This window comes from Apostichopus japonicus, chromosome 8 (genome assembly GCF_037975245.1).
Source record: "Apostichopus japonicus isolate 1M-3 chromosome 8, ASM3797524v1, whole genome shotgun sequence".
Lineage (NCBI taxonomy): Eukaryota > Metazoa > Echinodermata > Holothuroidea > Aspidochirotida > Stichopodidae > Apostichopus > Apostichopus japonicus.
This window is the reverse complement of record NC_092568.1, coordinates 24374874-24392528: the sequence shown is the minus strand read 5'-3', so window position 1 is coordinate 24392528 and position 17655 is coordinate 24374874. Positions and strand designations below refer to the sequence as shown.

At 43.2% G+C, this 17655-nt stretch overlaps 2 protein-coding genes across 4 annotated transcripts in view; both read right to left on the bottom strand.

Annotated features, from left to right (window-relative positions):
- LOC139971169 (WD repeat-containing protein 20-like) overlaps positions 1–17655 on the bottom strand; it is a 34202-nt gene that overhangs the window by 12021 nt on the left and 4526 nt on the right. For all 3 annotated transcript variants that reach the window (XM_071977410.1, XM_071977409.1, XM_071977411.1), the window contains exon 2: positions 7402–7587. In XM_071977410.1, coding sequence (XP_071833511.1) covers positions 7402–7587 — 186 coding nt within the window. The remainder of the gene's footprint in view (positions 1–7401; positions 7588–17655) is intronic.
- LOC139971161 (uncharacterized) lies at positions 3539–6761 on the bottom strand. Its single transcript, XM_071977399.1, has 2 exons — positions 6481–6761; positions 3539–6027 (listed from the first exon to the last, which is right to left on the bottom strand). Exon 2 carries the CDS (start codon positions 6024–6026, stop codon positions 3912–3914), a length of 2115 nt encoding a protein of 704 aa, XP_071833500.1. The 5' UTR covers position 6027; positions 6481–6761; the 3' UTR covers positions 3539–3911.

Below are 17655 nucleotides of genomic sequence, written 5' to 3'. Positions count from 1 at the left end.
AATGAGGAAGCATGCCGCCAAACAATGCTGTTGCATACCAATGGTAATACCAAAGAGATTTAGGACTATATCTGCCTTCCATTTTCATTGTTTAAGACACCAAACATGCTAATCCCATCAAGAAGGGGAACGTTAATTTTTAGAAGAGGTAAAGCACCATATAAATCCATCAAGTTACCTTTCTAAATAATTAAAAAACACAAAGTTAGGAATTAGGAGAAATTCCAAAACTTACTGGTTTGGATATTTACGAGTGACGAGCTTACCTGTCTCCTCACAACCTTAGCACCTCATTCTACCGTGCCTATAAAGTCCTGGTAAATAAATAACACTGTGCGCCCTCTATGACCGCACCCCCCTTCCGGTCCCTCCTCCTTTCTCATGAGACCATTCCTAAAGAGTGGCCTCACGGACACGGGAGTGGGGGTGGCAAGGTCTGGCCACCCCCAACGACCCCCGTCGAGTTAACTTCCCAAAGTGAACCCCTAACAAAAAATTTACTGACGCCTTCTTAGCAGGGGGGAGTGTAACCCTCCCCGGCGCAGCGGGAAGGGGGGACACTCTCCTGAACCCTGCAGGCGGAACTACCCCTTACACTAACAAGGAGCCTAAAGATTTACGGTCCGCCACTTGTTACCCTTAGATCAACTTAGGTGAGAACGTAAGTGGGAGACTATGTACGCAAACGCATACGGAAACACATAGGTACACTCACCGATACACATAGTCGATGGCTCTCTGGTGGATGGTGGTTCTGTCTATCTGGTGTGAAGCTCGGAGTCATGAGTCAAGTCGAGCGACCGCTCCTCCGTCCGGCTGTGTCCCACCACCCTCTCGGGGGAGGGAGGCGGGAATGGAGACAGGTAAGCTCGTCACTCGTAAATATCCAAACCAGTAAGTTTTGGAATATTTACTTCGCTCCTCGCTTACCTGTCTCCTCACAACCTTAGCACCGAGTGGCACTGCCCGATGGTGGGAGGCCCGAGGGGTGGGACCTGTTACCCACCGGACCTCGCATCACCGCGCTACCAAATGCCGCTTCGGCGTGTAAAGTGTCGGTCAAGTAGCAGGCGACGAACGTAGTTGGAGTTTTCCACGCTGCTGCTTTGAGTATGTCCTCTACCGGGATGCCGGCGAATAGGGCTGTAGAGGCCGCGACCCCTCTGACGTCGTGAGCCCTTGGTCGGGAGGTCCCCGATGTGAACGGGCGTATGATCTCTACTAGCCACCTGGATAGAGTGTCTTTGGAGGCCGCTGCGTAGGGTGGTCGTGGTATGATGAAGAGAGAAGTTGATTGTCTTAACTTTTCTGTCTTGTTCAGGTACCACTTCAGTGCCCTGACTGGACACCATCGTTTGTCCTCGGCTACTGATGACATGGTCTTAATTTCTGGGATGAAAATGTCTCCTGGCAAGAAGGTCAAGGTCTGGTTCTTTGCAATAAATGACGGGTCTGGAACCATCCTCACCCCGTGGCCCTCAAATCTGATGTGATTCTGCTTGGTGGATAGGGCGTGGAGGCAACTCCTCCTTCTTGCTGACGCAACTGCGACGAGGAAGAGTGTCTTTTTTGTGAGGGCAGCCAGGGAGGCGTTAGCCATTGGTTCGTATGGTGGTCCTGCCAGGGCATGTAACACTGCTGAGAGTCCCCAGGAGGGGGCCAGCCGTCTGATCTGTGGGCGACGATTCGCCATGCCTTTGATGAGTTGTGCAATGTACGGGTTATTGCTCAGTGTGGAGCCATCTGGGAAGCCCTGGTGGATGGCAGCGATGGCCGACCTGTAATTCCTGATAGTGGAGACTTGTTTCCCTTCTCCAAAGAGTGAGAGGAGGAACTCGGCTATCTGTGTCACAGAGGCAGCAGGCAGCAGTATCTGTCTCGGTCGGCACCATTGGTCGAACTTCCGCAGACGGGAATCGTAAGTCGCTGCGGTCGTTCCCCTTCTAGCGTCGGCTGCCATCGCGGCAGCTGCTTCTGAAAAGCCTCTCTGTCGTAGGGAAGACCGGACAGCCTCCAGGCAACTAATTGTAACCCCTTGATGTCTGGGTGGGAGAGAGTTCCCTGTCTCTGGGACAGTAGGTGGGGCTTGTCCGGTAGACTCACTGGGACGTCCATGAGGAGTTGGGGGATCTCGGCGAACCAGGGTCTGCGAGGCCAGAACGGGGCTATTAGTGTGAACCTGCCCTTGGAGTTCCGAATTTTCCTGAGGACTTGTCCGATCATACATAGCGGCGGGAAGATGTACGCATCCATGTGGTCCCAGGAGAGGGACATTGCATCCGTGTGGTAGGCCAGGGGGTGGAATCGTCTGGAACAGAGGGTCTGGAGTTTGTTGTTCTTGTGTGTTGCGAACAGGTCTATCGTGGGCCTGCCGAAGATCGAAAAGATTCTGTCGCAAGTCTCCTGTTCCAGAGACCATTCGTTGGGGTCTATATGCCCCCTGGATAGGGCGTCCGCCATCACGTTGAGCTTGCCTGCGATGTGGGAAGCCCTTAGGATCGTGCCGGAGTCCTCGGCCGCTGTTATCACCTCCCACGCGAGTCGGCACAGTCTCTCTGAGCGGGTGCCCCCCTGCCGATTGATGTAGGCCACCACTGTCGTGTTGTCGGTGAAGATTGTGGTTATCGTTCCCTGTACGTGGTCGTTGAAAGCTTCCAGGGCTCTTTTGACCGCCATCATCTCCAGGATGTTGATGTGGAGAGATGTTTCTGTTTGGGACCACGTCCCCCATGCTGTGCGATTGCTCCAGTGAGCTCCCCATCCGGACAGTGACGCGTCCGTCGTTATCGATGTCATTGGTAGCTGTATCGCAAAGGGTACCCCTGAACTCCAGTTGTTTGGGTCGAGCCACCATCGAAAGTGTTGTGTGACCTCCTCTGACCTGTAGATGAGCGTTGTTTTGTCTGGGTCTGTAGGGTCTGCGGACCTCAGCAGGTGCAGTTGCAGAGGTCGCATGTGTAGCCTGCACAGTCTCACTATATCGACGAGGCTGGCCATGAGTCCCAGGGCCCGGAGCCATGTCCCCGTTGGTGACCCCCGGTGTGCCAAGATCTGTTGTGTGGTCGCCTTGACTGCCGCGACTCTTTCTTCTGAGGGTCGGGCTACCCCGGTGGTGAAGTCCAGTATGGCCCTGAGGAACTGGATCGTCTGGGAGGGTGATAGCCGTGATTTCTTCTGGTTCACGATCCAGCCCAGTTCTTGAAGGGTCTGGAGCGTTTTGTGGACGTTGTTGGTTGCTTCCGATAGACTGTTCCCTACTACCAACCAGTCGTCTAGATATACGTAGAGGGTGACCCCTCTTTTTCTGAGGTAGGCGACTACTGCTCCCGCGACTCTCGTGAAGGTTCTGGGAGCCGTGGCTAGGCCGAATGGGAGCGCCCGGAACTGGTAGTCTTGTTCTGCGTACCGGAACGCTAGGAATCGTCGGTGTTCTTTGTGTATCAAGATGTGCAGGTAGGCGTCCCGTAAGTCTACGGTCGCCGCCCACATGCCCTTTCTGAGTAGGGGTAATATTAAGTTTAAGGTCTCCATACGGAAGTGTTTTGGTCTGATGTGTTTTGTGTTCAGGGGTTTTAGGTTTAGAATGGGACGCCAGGTGCCGTCCCGTTTTTTGGTCAGAAAAAAAGGAGGACCAGAAGAGTGGTCCCGTCTCTTCCGGAACTCTTGTAATTGCCTGCTTGGCCAGCAGGGCCAGAATTTCCCCTTCTAGGGCTAAGCGTTTGACGGGGTCCGTGGGTGTGAGTGTCTGCCTTCCTCCGCCCCCGAAAGGTGGGCTGGAGGAGAATTCTATTTTGTACCCGTGTTTGACTGTGTCCAACACCCACTTGTCCCCGCCAATAAATTCACATTGCTGGGAGAAGTTTGTTAGTCTCCCCCCCACCGGCGGAATGGCCGCGGTGAGGTGGGCACCCCTAGGGCTGGGCGGCGAACGCTGGTCGATTGGAGGAGCGGTCACTGTCCCGTCTGGTCGACGTGGAGCCTCTGCCTCCTCTGGGGGCCCAGGGGCGGGTCGGACGGAAGGCTGCCCCCCGGCTTCGGCCTCTGAGAGCTCCTCTGCTCATAGATTTGGCGGGTGCTGCTCTCGTTCCCCTAGGTGCTCTGCTCTCCCTCGGGCGGAAGGGTCTGGTTCTCTGGGTAGGTGGGGGTCGGAATTCTGATTTGGCCAGAGTCTCCCTTCGGGCCACCTCTTCCTGCAGTTTCTTTTGGAAGCAGCCCGCAAAAAGGTCTTCCCCGAGGATTGGTAGTTCCAGCATTCTGTCCTTCGCCTCCGTCGAAGGCCAATGGATGGCGGAGACGATGTTTTGTCTACGGGCCTTTACGGACCTGGTAGCGACCCTTGCAAATTGATCGTACGCGAGTCTGACGAGGGGGCCCAGCAGCAGGAGGAGCTGGCCCGCTTCGTCCCTGGATACTTGGCTGCTGTCCTCAGGGAGCTGTTGGTGGTGTCGCATAAGGACTTCGGCTGATAGCATTAGTACCGATGCGAACTTCATGCCCGAACGGGCTGCCATGTCCACCTCTACCAAGAGCTCTTCTAGCTTCCTCTGGTCCGGGGTCTTGAACACGTGTGTGGATGAGGCCCCTTGTTCGGCTTTTAATCTCTCCTTGGCCTCCTGGGGGATGGTTGGGCATCTAAATAGATCCTTCCATGCCTTGTCAGGTACCCTGACCGCTCTATCTGCCCTGGCCGGGAAGGCCGTCCACTTGGTCTTGTTGGCAATGGCCTCAAATCTGTCATAACAGGTTGCGTCTACTGGTATGGTAGTTTTGGGCTTATATGACGCTTCGCCGGTCGCCGTCAATTTTGATACCCGGCCCGCCTTCTGCGGTTGCGTCTCGGGTTCCTCGAACCCCAGGTGTCGTCTGAATATGTCTGCCGCCCGTGTTATTAGCTCCTGTGGGAGGGCTCCTCCTGTCACAGGTGCTTCCTCCGGTTCGTAATTGTGACCAAAGCTGTCCTCCATAGGATCGTAGTCGAGAGGATCTGGATCTATGGGCTCCCCTTCGTCCTCCAAGCCGGAAAGATTCACCGACGCTCTGCAATTCAGAGCGTCCGGGGCCGGTTGCGGGGCCATGGTCGATATGGGGCTGGTAGGGCCCGGTGCCACGTCGGCTACCGTGGACGTCCTTTGCTCCAGCAGGGGCCGTAGCAGGCCGGTGAGTTTGGAAAGCCAAGCTGGTTCCTCTTCCTGACGCCGTCTCGGGGACCGGCGCCTCCTCTTGGATCTTCTGTATCCATCGTCGGAAGAGTCCGAGGACTCGTCGGAGATTGGAGAGTATCTCTTCCTCTCTCTACGTCTTGGGGATCTTGTATGCGACCCCGATCTCTCCCTTCTGGGTCGGCGGGAGGACTCTCTCTCCCTACTTTCTCGGGCCGGGATCTCCGTCGGAACCCGCCTCTCCGGCTCCCTGTCCGGCTCCCTGGAACGGGACCGGCTCCGTCTCCGCGTCCCCTCGGTTGCTCTCTCTTTAGGACCCGAGCCTCCCACGGCCGGGGGGCCGCGCTCTGTGGGTCTGTTTAGCTGCGGCCCGGACTGAGACGGAGTCTCCAGCCCGGCCGAGCTGTGCCTCTGCTTTGGAGGTCTTTTCCTGGCAGGAGCCTTGCCTTTGCTCCTGCCCTTCCCTCTGGCCGTAACTGATCCGGACGTAGCCGGGGCCGTTAGGGGAATTCTTTCTCTTTCTCTTTCCTCTCTCTCTACCTCTTTCTCTCCTTCGGCCCTCTCCTGGCCACTCTCCTCCACCTCTCTCTCTACTACTCCCTCCTCCTCTCTATCTCCCGTTATTCCTGGAACCTCCGGCGCCCCGATTGCGCTCGGGATCGAGTCCAGCCTTCCCTGGAGCTTGCTACGTAAGCCCTCAAGCCACAGGTCGATGTCCTGCCACTGAGCTGGTGTAAACTTAATACACACCAGGCAGGGGTCTCGTCGAGTGCAGGATCTGCATTTTGGACAAAGGTCGTGTTCGTCCCAGGCTCTGCCTGGGCGAAACATAGAGCAGTTGATGCACTTCAATGGATTGCGTGACATGCTGAATAACCGGATTAAGGAAGATTACTTCTTAGTGATAAATGAACAACAATAGAAGCTTAACGTAAGAGGGGAGAACTAGGGAGGGAATTAGGCTTAGGTGGAGCGTAGCGTAACCTAGCAACGGTAAACAAGGTAACGCTACGGGGTGGCCTAACATGAAAATGCAAGCTGAAACAAATATGAGAGAGCGAGAAATACATACGAAAAAGAGTGAATATAAGTGAGCAATATGAATCCCCAAAAGGGGGACGAGAGAAACTAATTGGGGGGAAGAAAGCTAGTAAACAAGCTAAGAAAACACAATAACAACAACACGCTTTAGTGTGGGGAGGAATAGGGCGGGAACCTAGGCAGTTTCGCGGAACTGCTAACCCCGCCGCAAACCAACCCGAGGAGGAAACGCACTACGAAAACAGTCCCCAAAACCCTCCCTTTTTGATAAAAAGGATACTTATCGGTCAGGAAAGGACTGTCAAACTTCTAAAGATCCGAAGCTAAAAAACTTCCGGCGATCGTCGAAGAAAACCAAGACAATTTTCCAAGGAAACTATCCACAAGAAAAATATGCGTGTAGGCACTTGGAATGGTAGAATGAAAAAGGAGGAGGGACCGGAAGGGGGGTCCGGTCATAGAGGGCGCACAGTGTTATTTATTTACCAGGACTTTATAGGCACGGTAGAATGAGGTGCTAAGGTTGTGAGGAGACAGGTAAGCGAGGAGCGAAGTAAATATTTGATTTTCATTAATCCCATGATTAACTACACTGTTGACAAAACTGCGAAGCACAAATCAGTTCAAAGTCCACATTCACTGGAATCATGAACGACCATTTACTACTTTACTTTCGTCAGGTGAAATAAATCGGTACGCTAGACAGAACTATGATCGTTTGATCAAGAATTGCTCGATATCATCAAAATATACACAGATACAGACCACACAAAATACTAACCTCACACGCACACACTTCAGAGTTTCAACAAATACTAACATTCACATTGAAGTTATCTTCGACATATACGTAAACCTGAGACTTAACCTTTGAACAGTAAGCACAGCTGACATCACATGAGCTAATGCATATTCCATCATCATCAACATCATCACCACCGTGGTCTCTTGGATTATTAATTCATATATCTTTGATGAAAAAAAATTCACCCCCAATGAGGAGGAGAAGAAATAATGAAGTCTCATATTGGAGGATAACAATAAATATCCCCAGGCAACAATGAAATGGACTTGATGGTCTGTGCTCCACCGTAAATCTCTCCAACCTCTCTCTCTCCATCTCTCGCTCTCTCTCTCTTACTCCTCAGAGTTTACAATCACTAGAATGATTTACACCAACTAATATGGAAGCCTCTTTTACCTCCTCGTTAAATATCTTGCTGATCTCTCGTCCAATTGGATCGATGAGCTGGACTTGACCAGCCGAGAATCCAACGATTAGATACACTCCTTTAGGGCTAGCTGTGAGTTGATTGAAGTCGTGACATGTTGGCAATGTGCTGCCTTTGTACGTCCGTTTATCTGATGGTTTGGTTAAATCTGCTGCCTATAAAATAAAAGAAAGAAATTAAACATTAAACAAGCTGAAACTAAAGAAAGATTAATATCCAAGTTTGCTCGAAGAGATTCTGTACTAAGGCAGTACGTAAGCATACATTCATATTTAGCATTGTATGGTTTAACCATTAGACAGGGTTTTATCCTTTACTTCTATTTTGTGCAACAAAGCTTGATTAACTGTGATCAACAAACCATCTGGAACAAATCTATACCTGGTTAAATTCTGAATGCTTGCATCAAGTATTCCCTAATTTTTAGTTATGTTTGATTGAATTACCAGCAGATTCTCTCAAGTTGATGACTTTTAAAGCTTGCTGTGAACAAACCACTGCACATATGGTCCAATTAATTGTTTTAAACCTATACATCACTGAAACTGAATAAGATGCTTGAAATTTAGACGCAACATTGAAAGTGGCCTGGTGTAACAGTGTACATTACAATATATAACCAGATGGGAATCCATGGAGTTGCAGATCTCATCTCTTCTACCTATGATGGAATGGATCTACATTGACCTTTGACCTCGACCATTAACAACTACATTTTAAGTACTTTTTCAAAATAGTTCCCGGCAATGAGATTTAGTACAATTGATCAATGAAAATTGCAACTATTCCTGTATCCATACATTAAATACAAGATGTTACTAAGTACAACCATACTTAGTCCTTCTTACTTATAATATTTCTGATAATATAATGACAGTCACTGCATGATTGAACTTTGTAATTAAGCTCATATATGTACGGCATGTATGCAATGAGCCATTATTCTAAATGGCTTCTGATCATGAGAACACCACTTTGTTCAATTGTAAATTCTTAAAGTATCCTACACTGTTCTTTAGTTTTAGCTACTGACAGGGTTAAAACTAAAATATATCAAAAATATCAAACTTGTACAAGAGATATATATTTATATACACCTTTAATATTAAACCACCATAGCTAGTAGCTACTATTGCACTACTAGTAAAATGTACTTGTATGTCACCTGGTTACTATCATCTTGTAGTAACACTCATCATAGCATTGAACTTGTATAGTTACGTACAATGACTGAGTAATGCTCAACTGGTTCATACAATAAACTTGTACAGGTTATATGTTTATTCACACCATTCAGTACCATAGCTATGAGCTACTGGGCACTACCATAACAATAGACTTTTGTGTATTAAACAGTTCTTTAATAATGTATTATTTCACTCAGCATGTCATTAATACTTTGTATGATGTATACGATCACATACAATGAGTAATTCTCCATCGGTTCAAATCATTAACTGGTACTGTAAGATACAGTATTTGTTTATAATAATGTGTACTACTGGCAGATTTGTGACCACCACAGACATGTTCATTATTTCAAAGTGCAACTGTTACGTGCTGAATAGTAGTCTGTTATGTGCCTACTCAAAGATTACAGTTTATAGAGCTGATGTTGTGAGTAAGCAAGGAAGCAAAGTAAATTTAAGTTCATTTGGGAACTTGGGAAGGAATAGGCAATGTATACTGAACACGTAAAATTGAGGTAATATGACTAAAAGTTTATCAACATCCTCCTTGTCACATGACATGTTGTGGGGTCAAGGACAGATTGGTCAGAGGGTACAGAGAAGCAGTCGTAGCTACAGAGTAGTGTTACCACCAAATAAAAGCTAAAAGAGAAACGTGTATCTCTGAATAACTAAAAGAGAAACGTGTATCTCTGAAGAACTGACAGATATCAGCTGATTGGATGGATAATGAAGAACTACAGTATACAAACCAAAGTAAGAGAAGCAGTCGTAGCTACAGAGTAGTGTTACCACCAAATAAAATCTAAAAGAGAAACGTGTATCTCTGAATAACTAAAAGAGAAACGTGTATCTCTGAAGAACTGACAGATATAAGCTGATTGGATGGATAATGAAGAACTACAGTATACAAACCAAAGTAAGATAAAAGGCCATCCCATGTAATAATAATTTTTTTTTAGAATACAGACAATATTGTTACACATTTTAGTACGCTAAAAGCTGCACAAGGACTAAGAAAGTTCTTATGATGAGTACAGTAGTGTTAAATTTAAGAAAAAGGAGGTCTGGGTGCAGAGAACTAATCTGAGGCTGTTAGTAAAATGCTTATGTTTCAACAACATGAATGACATTTATTTCAACATTTTAGAAACTTTGGGTTGAATAGGCCAACATTTATGATAACCCTATTTAAGGTGTTCAAGTACAAGAAGTAACAACTTAAATCCAGAAAATTATGTTTTATTCTAACTGATATACTGTATCATATCACAAGCTGGTTGACCTCGTAACAGATATTTGTTGTCAACATGGATATAGACAATACCTTCTAAATGCTTATGCTTTCATATACATTAAAAATTAATATCCTGTTACCTGTCTGCACAAAGTTCAATTACCACAGCACACGTATCCATTCAGTTAATACATAGTGACATGCACACTAGAGTACTTTGTGATCCTATTCGAGAGCTATCAAGGAAATGTTAAAGAAAGCAAGCAACAAGGGGAGGATACCACTGTAAATTGATTAAAGAATGTTTAATACTCAGAGGTGGGCGCAAAATAGATCTTGCAGGCCACAGGGGAGTTTTGTACCCAATTGACAAGACCACAAATCTGAAGGAAATACGGTACATACTCCCATGAATAGGTAATATTACATTATATATTATAGAGCTCTGAAAGATCAGAATTTATGTTGACATTGTCCATCCATTATATATAAATATATATACTATGATATGGGGGCCCTATGGGCCTCAACATCAAATTCTCCCAAGTATATAAATATGTCATGTTTCTTCATCAATAAGGTTTTGAATACGCCACAGGCCTCAGAAAATTTACCCAGGGGTCGCATTCGACCCGCCAGCCCCACTTTGCCTACTGGTGCTGTAACTTCTACTTTGATTTTATATCACAAGTGTGTCTAGTCAGCTTGGATACCATTGGAACTTCCAAGCCATAAGTACTACACCTGATTGGCCACATAGTAACCCCCCAGAAATTGTTTACATACTGTATCCCTTCATCTACCTACGTGTATATTGTATTATAAAGTTTTACAAGCAATAAATCATTGACTCACTTGCAGCAGACAAACACCCCTCATCTCTCGATATCCTAATTAAAGGTACTTTTAGTATTGGGTTGAAACTTGGTGTGTGTGATGCTCACCAAATTGATATGAGAGTTACATACTAATGACTACACCTCTGTAATCTAACTAGTAGCAGGCAAGCATCCCAGGATTAAACAACCCTCTCACCCCCCCTCCCATCGCCCCCCCAAATCCCTTTTTTTTTAACTACGACAGAAATAACTAAAAGTAGTAATTAACAAAACCTTTCTTTTTAATTGAATTATAAACCTAAATATTAATCACAATGCAAAATTTAATGCCCATTTTTTTTTCGGGGGGGGGGGAAGGGGTGGGAGGGGGAGGAGGGCCAACCAATGGGACTCTGCTTCAAAGACCAAAGGATCACACACACTCCTTTTTAAGATCTAGGATCTGTTCTTAGTGTCCACCCAAAGAGACAGATATTGTTGTCATGTCACTTTTACAATCCACTATGGTACCAGCAGACAGTGGCAATGTCAACACACACACACAAGTACGGCTTTTAATAGCAGATTTCACCAGCTATAGGAATCACGTCTCCTGAAGTCATTTAATAGCTGGTACCAATATAACCCTTCACTGCAACTACACACAGTCCCTGGATACATTCATGAGAAGAATACAGTACCATCAGGAAACCGCTAATTGGATGTAGTTTCAAAACAACTGTTTGGGTGTGTGTGTCACACTAAATACGTACATACATTCCCACACTATACCAGCACAAGTGGAGTTCACTAGTAGTAACCACAGCTTTCTCCATTATGTGAACAGCATTCAGCAGCAGGGTTGTGAAACATAACACAACTTCAAGTCAATATTGCATCCATGGTTGTATTTTGATCTACTGTATGTTATGTCATTAATTTTCTTGCCTACAGTTTTTGTTGTATAGTATGCCACCTTAAAGGCTCTTTATTCTATATACCATGTGAGTAACACTATGTTCATTGATGCTTCTGTTAATGTTTTACTGACCTATTTCCCTTTAGAAGCTTTTTGTTTAATATAGTTTCTCAGTGAATATGTAATTGTCTCTAGTTCTGGTATAGGGCAGATCTAAGTCCCCCTAGTTGAAAAATTTTCATTTTAGTTTTATCAGCAAATGTTTGGTGTCATAATTGAAGCTAAAAGACTAAAGTCAATTATTCAATTTCATATTTTTTAAATATATGTGTAATGTAGGCGTGGCATATAGCCAAATTAAACCAGAATCATTAGTTAGTATTTAGTATTTATATGGGACATTTTGTATCTAAGTTAATTAATATTAAGAATTAGAAATGTTGCAATCTTATATGGGAAATCGTTAATTAATGGTCAATGAAGCTAAACTTTGCATAAGATATTTTCCATGATGATACTCAACTACAGTAAGTAATATTTCAAATTGTGAAAAGCCTCTTTAACCCCCCAAAAAACAGCACTTTAAGGTCTCTGAATATCCCATACGAAACGCAGGAATTAGCTAAGACTTGGCCTATATTCTTGTATACAATTATTTAACAAGCTACTAAAAATGAGCATAAATATATAATTTAAAGGTTAGAAAGAACCTAAACATGGACTAATGGAGAGGGAAAGAAAGAAATCTTCAATATCCTTGGAAGAAATTAAGCTCTTGACCACACATTTTGTGAGAGACTGTTTCATAATGGCTCTGTGAAGATCTACCTTTATGTTAAACCATTTTCTTCTTCATGAAAGTTGACCTTTCTGATTCGAAAAGAAAAAAAAACATTAAAAACTAAGAATAACACAGAAACTAAAATCTGCTTGATGAATGAGGATTGTGATGTTACACGTAGTATGGTAACAGAGCTTCACTTCTTTCCAATCTGCTACTGAATTATATATGAATTTCCCTTTGCATTTCCAGTGAGCTCACAAGAACTCCAAAGAATGAGCTGTCTACCATTACAGTACTCTTTCTCTCTTTCTTCCTCTTCATCATACTCCATTTTCCTCTCCATCATCCTCCATAAACTCTCCGCTAGTGTTAATTTCATTCGACTGCTGGCAAGAACAGTATGACTTGAGCACACACTAACATACAAGTGGGTAACTCTAACATTACTCTGTATAGTCACAAAATATACTCGCTGCAGTGTTTCAACTGATCGTAATCTGAGCAGCGGTTTTGCTCAAAAATAAAACTGAATTGAAAACAGAGATAGAGTGTGGAAGAGTGGTGGAAAAAACAAAGTCAAAGCAGAAAAACAGGAGAGAAATTGTTAAAGCATACAACAAGGAAAGACAAAAGAAAACAGTGTCCGAAACCAAACACACACAAAACTACTGAAAAGAGATTTTTTTAATAATATATATATATATTTCATTAAACTTCTATACACATAGAAAATGGCCTCCTGATTACTAAGGTGATGGTTAATTTTGTTTTAGGGGGTTCAAAGTCCACCACTGTATTAGACTTCAGATAAGACCAAATGTGTGTTTTACAGAGTTGGGTGAATAGGCACAATCAGCACACAGCCTGATTTCATTGAATGGCAGTGCCATGTTAATACAACTATACACTCATAGAACTTCCAGGCAATCCATTCTCCATTGGCCTTTGTTAATTTTCAATATAACATTGAAACACCACAATACCATAACAATGTCCTTCATTACCAATCCATAACTATATGCCTGTATTATCTATTATACAGAAAAAGTAAATATATACAGTACTAGGTAAACCTCTAGGTCACAAAATATTTAGATCCAATGCAATGCTAATAATACAAAATTATGAGTTAACATTTCATTAAATGGGAGATAGCATTAAAACCAGGTTGATTATTATGGTTATGTAGAAATGTAAATTCCTTCAATAATACACATGAACAAGTTTCCATTTCAAATTTTAGCAGGAAGAACTAAAGAAAGCATCCATAGGTCAGTGTGTACATTGCTATTTCAAAGAGAAGAAGGGGGAGGGAAAAAAAACAAATACCAAAGAGCACATCATCGGCCAGGTAATTCTTTCCTTAGTTTGTTGACTTTGTACTGTGTTGAACAAGGTAGCATGGTGTTTTTCATGCAAACTCAAAGTTACGAGCGTTTTTTGACTGACAAAATATTATTCATGGAATCCATACAAATTTGTAGTATATATGTTGCATTAATGTAGGCATACAAAAAGGCTATAGCTTGATAAACCAAAATGAGTTTATTGAATGAGCCAACTTAAGGCTACATTGCAGAGACAATACAGAAACTTATAAAGTAGTAGCTTTGTAGCTTAAAAAGGAGGACATTTATTTCACTCAACCTCATTATCGGCCTAGTTAGGGAATAGGGATAGTTTGAATTTTGCTTAGATAAAACAGCACATGAGAACAAGAAAGCGTTGTGGCCAATTGGCTAAGATGTCGGACCCGTGATCCAAGGATTGCTGGTTTGATTCCTGCCTAGTTCATTACGTTGTGTCCTTGGGCAAAATGCTTTATCTCACTTGCGTCTCTCCACCCAGGGGTTAAATGGGTACCTGTGAGGTAACTTGTCATTGGGCGCAGTATATAACTGCTGCCGACTGGTGGGATTGTCTCTGGGACAGGTTATCATTGACCAGGTGTAATATAACGTCTGTAAAGGCCCGGTCACACTATACCGATTTTTTATCGGAATACTATCTGATTTTCCCGGAGGAATCGAAACAGCCTGTTTTTCGTTCGGGTCTTCTAGCCACAGTGATAAAGGACCTGATTTGCTATCTGTTGAGCCATTCCGATGTGGAATAGCCCTCTCCTAACTTTTGATATTGACTCCGTTTCCTTTTATCGGATAGCTATCTGATTTCTCTTCCGATTTTTATCGTTTTTCGATGTGACGTCACTTCAGAATGTAGTCCGTTCCAGAACCCCTCAGATTTGGAGTAGGTATTCGAATATTCCACTGCATTCATTACATTCACTACCACAAACCTCACTCTTCGGCCTAAAATCGGAAATATCGGACCGTATTCCGATAAAATATCGCTGTAGTGTGACCGGGCCTTAAAGCGCTCTGAGACATATCGCTGGTATAAAGCACTATATAAAAAATCCACTAAAGAGTCCACTGTCACATTAATAACATGCTCACAACTTCACAGGTAAAAATATTGGTGAACCAAAGAGACCAAATTGGTGTTTCACAAACCAGAAAATCTGGCAAGGATGAAGTCACTACATTATTTATTTATTTTTTTCCCCCTCTTTGCTTTAATTATATATATAATGTTTTAGAAACCCACTCCATTCAATCTTTAGAAACATTGTATTCCAAATTCACAGTATCACATTACTCGTGCAAAAACCACTCATTAATACTCTCTCAAATTTCCACTTATGCAGTGCATAAAAAACACAGCACCTGAGTAAAACATGTTTTTGGCATCTTTGTATACTGTAAGACTGTACACAAGGCACTGGCAAAAAGAACATTTTTTGTTTACATTTAGTGTTTAAATTGGTCACACACCATTCATTATCATTATGCGTTGTATTCTATAATTGTATTTAATGTAACAGGGTATTAAAGGAGACAATATTTCAACAATCATACTTAACCTTAATTATACATGACATTTGTAATGAACAACTCCCCCACACAGCTAATTAAAATCTTGCTCTGTTTGGGAGATATCCTGGAATAAATTTCATGTCTGCCCTATGAGTGCCCTAATGAGTGCCCTAATCAACTCTTTTCTTTCAATGGCCATTTCCAACATTACTTTGCCCAATACTTTCTCAACAATGTTTTAGTTCTTGGTATGGCTATAACAACCAGTATCACAATCACAAAATGATCCAGAAAGTAGTGTTTTTTCTATGGTGGCCTAAAATATGGTAAGCTTAGGGCAAAGAATCTTTTAATGTACAGTTCTGACTATTTTAGTATATTTAGTTATATCGGTAAACAGCCAAAGTGCTTGTCAGTAATATCAATATATGCCTTCGCTTGAAGGACAAATCTACCTGAAAATCATGCAAAATTATACATATATGTTGTACTCCTCTGCCAATAGCTTGAACGCTCCATGCTAGGCACATCTCCAGGAAGTTTTCTGTACAGTGGTGACACTAATAACACTAAAGAAACAGCTACTGAGAACTAGGACGGAAGAACCACTGCATTATTCCTGCTGATTTTCACTCCTTGCATTTAACCTGTTCTTCAATAACTTAATTTTGAATTGGATTAAATATCAAGTCACTTTTAAGTTGCAGTTATGGGATGCTAAAAAAAGAACGCAAGGAACAGAAGATTCCATGGCAACAGCTGTCGTATGGTTGTCATGTGACATACACTACAGTATTGTTAGATTTGTCACTATGAGATGGATGGTCCCTATGAGCTGTGACATTATGACATACGATGTGACATATACTAAGTACAACATCCCCTCCAAATATGTTTCATTGAAATGGTCCCTTTAATGTCATAATTGAAGTTCATTAACAAGACACACTTTGACCCCATCAGTTACAAGCAAGCACTTGATGCATCACATGGCTTCATCATCACTAATGTCTACCGACCACAATACTGAAAAACCAGTAACTAGTGTGTTATCTTTACAATTGTTATCACAGACTACTGGAACCTTGTGTTTATCTTGCAGTCCAATGGAAATGTTCTGCATACAGCCATATCTGCATTGACTACTTGAAATGTCATTTAAGGTTTTAAGACAATGTTAGATGCCCGTGAATGAGATGTGCTACTGCTTTCAAGTTTATTGAAACTATAATAGTCCAACAAAACATCTAACTGGACTTCCACATCAATGAGTAAAGTGTTGTGTAAATATCAAATGTAGAGAGAGAGCTTCCCAACCTGAGTGGCAGGATTGTTTACTTGGAGAGATGACATACGATGAGCACTGCCAAAATGTAAAAATTCTATAAATTTAACAATTTTAATGATGAGACACATACAATGTACTTACTGTACTCTTTCCTTAGTCAAATCACAAAACCACCTTGATATGAGTTCGCATCAAATGTAATTGTGTGTTTCATGAACTCTCATTACGCAGTAAGTACTTCGCTGTAGTAATTCATCTTTTGGTTTCAACTTGAGCATTTATGTAAAAATATCATTAAGTATATTAATGTACTGTATCTGTTCTGGTCAAAGTACAGTAGAATGATGGGTTTTGGTGGCTTGAGAGAAGACAGAGAAGCATGTACAAATACCAAAAGTTACACTGGTATTGGCATAGCTAGGAAGTTTTGACAGCCCTGAGTGAAGGGCATACAGTAGGTACTGGAGGACATCAGCCATATACGTAGGGGAATGGGATTGTGTCTTACATAGGATTGTCAAAGTAGTGGGAGGAGGGAAAATTATATAAAATCAATGAACGTTTTTGTAGCAGGAGAGGTGACACTGGGGATGCAGCAAGTGACTCCCGTGTATGAGTGGGTGGGAGTCTTTCACAGACATCAATGGGGCATTCTGAGAAATATAGAGACTACATGGTTGTGCTGATAACCACTTTGAACTTTTGTGTATGGTCAAAGAAGGGTTGGGAGTTATACCAGGATACCAGGATCTTCCCGTTTTGGCTGAGATTTTTTTCGTAACAAATCCAACATGGTTTCTTGTGTCACACATCCCACATACAATAGCAGTCAACAGTAAGGGGGAGGGGGAGGCATGCTCTCATGCTCTAAGAAAAGCCATTTCTTTCTACCAAGCCATTAAGCTGCACACACTGTGTCAATTTATAGAGATTTGAATTGAATTTTTTTTTTTAGCTTTTAGTCATAATGTGCATGTGGGTACTGACCTGACAATTATGTGGTCATCATATTTCTGATTTTTTCATTTACCAAGTTAGAAAATCAATCAAAGCAAAGGAGATGGGGTTTTCTTTAAAAAAGGACAACAAAGTAGACCAAAATTTTGAA